Raw genomic sequence first — 4530 nt, 5'->3', positions numbered from 1 at the left:
TTGAATTTAATGAGTTTACATAAAAAAATCAGGTAGTCATTTTACATTTAAGGAATAAAAATCTTTTTAAAAAATACGAACAATGAAAGGATTTTAACCACGTTTACATTTCTTTTTGCTATAGTTTTTAACAATTCATCTCATCTTATTGCAATGTGCAAATGCATCTGCAGCTCCCATTACAATCAGGAATCTAAATTTAAGGAAGGACATTGTTTACAACAGCCCTCAGAGGCAACTGATTTACTTTCTCCTAAAAACTCTATGGTATATAAGCATTACATAATAATGTTATTTAACCAACTTTTGTCATTAAGAATCACCACCAAAGTTTTCTGGAAATGTGTCCACGTAAGAACTAAATATTTAAAAGGTGAAATGTTCCTTATTCTAACTTTAGCAAGATCTTTCTTTTTCATTGTTAAGAAATACTTGAGTAGCTTTAAAGCAAAAGCTGTTAAGAGTAGAGTCTAGATAGCTAAAACCATACTCCTGAGTTCAAACTTACAGGTAAGTCTTTTGCAAATAGTTCTTGATAAAATATCCTCCCTCCCCATCTCCCTGCCCCGGATCTTGTATTGTTTCTTATAAAACTTTGGTCAAGAATAGAAATATATCCAGGCAGATGTATGTGCCATATGAAAGCAAGAACCGTACAGCCAGCTAATGTCTTTGGGTTTTAGAAATAGAAAGCAATTAAAATGTACTCAAAGTTACATTAAGAAAAGCTTTCACAGGGTAATACTGAAACAGTCACAAAGGTTAAGAAAATACTGATAACAAAGTGCAAATGACTACAATGTTAAAATAGACAAAAACTATTATACAAGAGCCTCTTTTTTATTTTTGAATTTTTTAAATTTATTATTATTATTTTTAATTTATTTTTTATTTTCAGCATAACAGTATTCATTATTTTTGCACCACACCCAGTGCTCCATGCAATCCGTGCCCTCTATAATACCCACCACCTGGTACCCTGACCTCCCACCCCCCGCCTCTTCAAAACGCTCAGATTGTTTTTCAGAGTCCATAGTCTCCCATGGTTCACCTCCCCTTCCAATTTCCCCCAATTCCCTTCTCCTCTCTTTCTCCCCATGTCCTCCATGCTATTTGTTACGCTCCACAAATAAGTGAAACCATATGATAATTGACTCTCTCTGCTTGACTTATTTCACTCAGCATAATCTCTTCCAGTCCCGTTCATGTTGCTACAAAAGTTGGGTACACAAGAGCCTCTTTTAAAATAAAAAATAAAGAACACACATGAGTCGAGATCGTTTTCCTGTTCTACTCATGGATTTTAGTCGTCATATTCATAGGGTTGGTTGTGTTGACATCTAGTAGGGTTTCTTATGACATCTGATGAGGCTTCATTCCACCTTCAGAGGATGGTCCTTCCCCAAAGAGCCACTCAGTTTGGGTCACGTCTTGGTCACTGTACGAGTTCAAAGTGGTGCAGTATTGCCATGATGTGCTGAGGCATGAAGATGTAGCCTGTGTACAGGGCCATCCCCATGATCAAAACCAGCACGGAATTGAACACAGTCCTCTCCCAGGGCTCCAGCATGCAGAGCACCGTGACCAGCAGATACTGGTAGTAGAACCAGGACATTTGTTTCCAGGCCCATGCCAGTGCCATGCCCACCACAGGCCTCCCTCATTGAGGTTGAACATCAGTCTCTGTATGTCTTTTTTGATAAAATGTCTATCCAGGTCCCTTTTGCCCATTTTTAAATCAGATTGTCTTTTTGGTGTTGAGTTGTATAAGTTCTTTATATTTTCTTGATATTAACCTCTTATTGGATATATGACTTACAAACATCTTTTTCCATTCAGTAGGTTGACTTTTCATCTTGTTGATGGTTTCCTTTGCTAAGCAAAAGCTTTTTATCTGGTGTGGTGCCAATAGTTTATTTTTGTTTTTTTCCCCTTTCTTGAGGAAACACATCCATAAGTGTGTTGCTAAAATCAATGTCTATTACTGCCTATGTTTTATTTGAGGGGTTTTATGGTTTCAGTTCTCAAATTGAGGTCGTTAGTCCATTTTGAGTTTATTTTGTGTATTATGTTAAAAAATGGTCCAGTTTCAATTTATTTTGCATGTAGCCATCCAGTTTTCCCAATGTCTTTATTTATTGAAAAAATTGCCTTTTTCTCATTATATATTCTTGCCTCCTTTGTTATAGATTAAGTGACAATATAAGTATGGGCTTATCTCCAGATTTTCTCTTTATTTTTTATTTTCAGCAGTTTGCCTATAATTTCCTGAATAGGAATTGAATTGATGAATATTGAAAATTGGACCAGTATGTTCAGATTGTAGATTAAATCTCTTGAATCATTTCTTTTTTTATATGCTCTGTTTGACCTCATATTTTCCCAAATAAAGAAGTCAATGAAGGCCTTGGCAGTGTTGAGATTATATATTTAGAATAAAGAGGTGGGGGAAAAAAGCCTTTAGAAAAGATTAAAGAAATATTATATAAGAAATCTGGGAGGAATCATGAAGAGAAAATGCACAGATATCTAACAACAGTTAAATTGATCTTCAAAAAGGTATGTTCACCCCCATGTTCATTGCTTCATTGTTTATAATAGCCAAGATATGCAAACAACCTAGGTGTCCATTGATGGATGAATAAGTAAATTAATAAATTGTGGTATATATACTATGGAATGTTGTTCAGCCACAAAAAATTATGAAATCTTGCCATTTGCAACAATATGGTTGGGACTTGGGGACATTTTGCTAAGTGAAAGAAGTCAGACAGAGAAAGAAAAATTCCTATGATTGTTCTTACATGTGGGATCTGGAGACACACACACACACACACACACACACACACATGCTCATAAATATATTGAACAGGTTGGTAGTTGCCAGAGGCAGGGAAAGGGTGGTGGGAAAAATGAGCGATCATTTTTTTAGTTTAAGTAAATTGAATAATTTTTTTAAAAACATTTAAAAGATTTTTTAAAATTACCTTATGATTGAGTAAATCCACTCCTACCTATGTAACCAAATTATTTGAAAGCAGGGACTCAAAAAAGAAGGAGGAGAAAGAAAAAGAGTTCTTAGAAATTAAAATATAAAAGCAGGAGCAAAATAATTCAATAAAAATATTTAAAGATATAATTGAAGAAATCTCTCAGAAAGTATAACAAGGAAACACATAAAAATAGAAGACAAAATTAGAAGATAAAATTCAGGATGTTCAACTCCTGATAAATTAAGTTTTGGAAAGAAAAAACATGGAGAAGGAAATGACCAAAGAAATAATACCCGAAAAGTTCCCTAAATTGAAGGACATAAATTTCACAATTGAAAGGGCCCACCAAAAATCTATGTAATAAATGGACTTATATCATCACTGTGCAATTTAAGAATGGTAGTGATAAAGATCAGATCCCAGGATTTCCGTGGAAGAAAGAAGAAAAAAAGAAAAAAATACAAGATTTTTTTTTTTAAAGTTCAGAAATCAGAATAGTGTTGGACTTCTCAAAAACAAAATTAGATATCAGAGGATAATGGACAAATGTCCTCAAAATTTTGAAGAAAAATGATTCCAACCTAAATGGCGTTTCAAGTGAACTGTTGCTTGAGCATGAGACAGAAAAAGATTGTTTAAACATGCCAGTCTCCTGGTATCTGGGAATCTCCCAAGGATGTCGTCTGGAAAAATGTAATACACACAATCAAAATTTGAGGAAAGGGGGAAAATGTTTGAGAAAAGGAATGATATTAAGAAAGCTGCATGCTTATCTTGTATTATGAAATAATGAGATAAATACCAAAAGAAATGTCTAATTGCCCCTGGAAAATGCAACTTAGAGATGGGGTATCTGTTTTTCAATCTAATCCTACAGTACAAAGTGAATTTTAAAATAGGTGTATATTTTGTTTCTAGGAGGGGAAAAAACCTAAAAATTACCTTCCTGACTTGTATGATAGGCAGTGCTATATGTTCACCAAGATGATTTTATTTTTCTCCTGCAAAATTGGCTAAACTGACCCCCTTATTAGGTTGGAGACACATACATGTAAATGGAAGCCACACGTGCTATCCTCAGGCCTGACACATAAAACACTACAATAAAAAATGTTTTAATCAATCTTTGAGCTCTACCTAAATAAAATTCATTTTAATAACCAAAGTTGTTCAATAATGAAACAGGCTGTCTCAAAGAAGTAAGTTACCTGTTACTGATGTATTCAAAAAGGATCAGTAGGGATCCCTATCAGGAAGCTGGGGAAGATGGTCCTATCTTTGGCACAAGGATGGGATAGTCACCATACATGTTTTCATCAAATTCTAGTGTTCAGAATTTCAAAGTTTCAGAATTTGGGGGTTCTCTTTCATTTATTCGTTCATTCATTCATTCAACAAATACTGAAAGCTTATTATATGCCAAGTCCTGGGGATACCATAGTGAACAGGAGCAATTTACCCATTCTGGAGGAATTTACCCATCTAGCAAAGGTATGAGAAGAAATAAATCTGAGCTCTAGCACAAAGCATTTAGATT

At 34.5% G+C, this 4530-nt stretch overlaps 1 protein-coding gene across 1 annotated transcript; it reads right to left on the bottom strand.

The window, feature by feature from the left end:
* Positions 1 to 1435: 1435 nt before the first annotated feature.
* LOC116567962 (serine palmitoyltransferase small subunit A-like) lies at positions 1436 to 1645 on the bottom strand. Its single transcript, XM_032303359.1, has one exon. It carries the CDS (start codon positions 1640 to 1642, stop codon positions 1436 to 1438), a length of 207 nt encoding a protein of 68 aa, XP_032159250.1. The 5' UTR covers positions 1643 to 1645.
* Between the last annotated feature and the right edge of the window lie 2885 nt (positions 1646 to 4530).

The sequence above is a fragment of the Mustela erminea genome, chromosome 10 (genome assembly GCF_009829155.1).
Source record: "Mustela erminea isolate mMusErm1 chromosome 10, mMusErm1.Pri, whole genome shotgun sequence".
Lineage (NCBI taxonomy): Eukaryota > Metazoa > Chordata > Mammalia > Carnivora > Mustelidae > Mustela > Mustela erminea.
The sequence above is the reverse complement of the archived record's forward strand: the minus strand, read 5'-3'. Positions and strand labels throughout refer to the sequence as shown.

Excerpts from the sequence above, each read along its gene's own strand:
- LOC116567962 (XM_032303359.1), bottom strand. The coding sequence starts at position 1,642 with ATGGCACTGGCATGGGCCTGGAAACAAATGTCCTGGTTCTACTACCAG.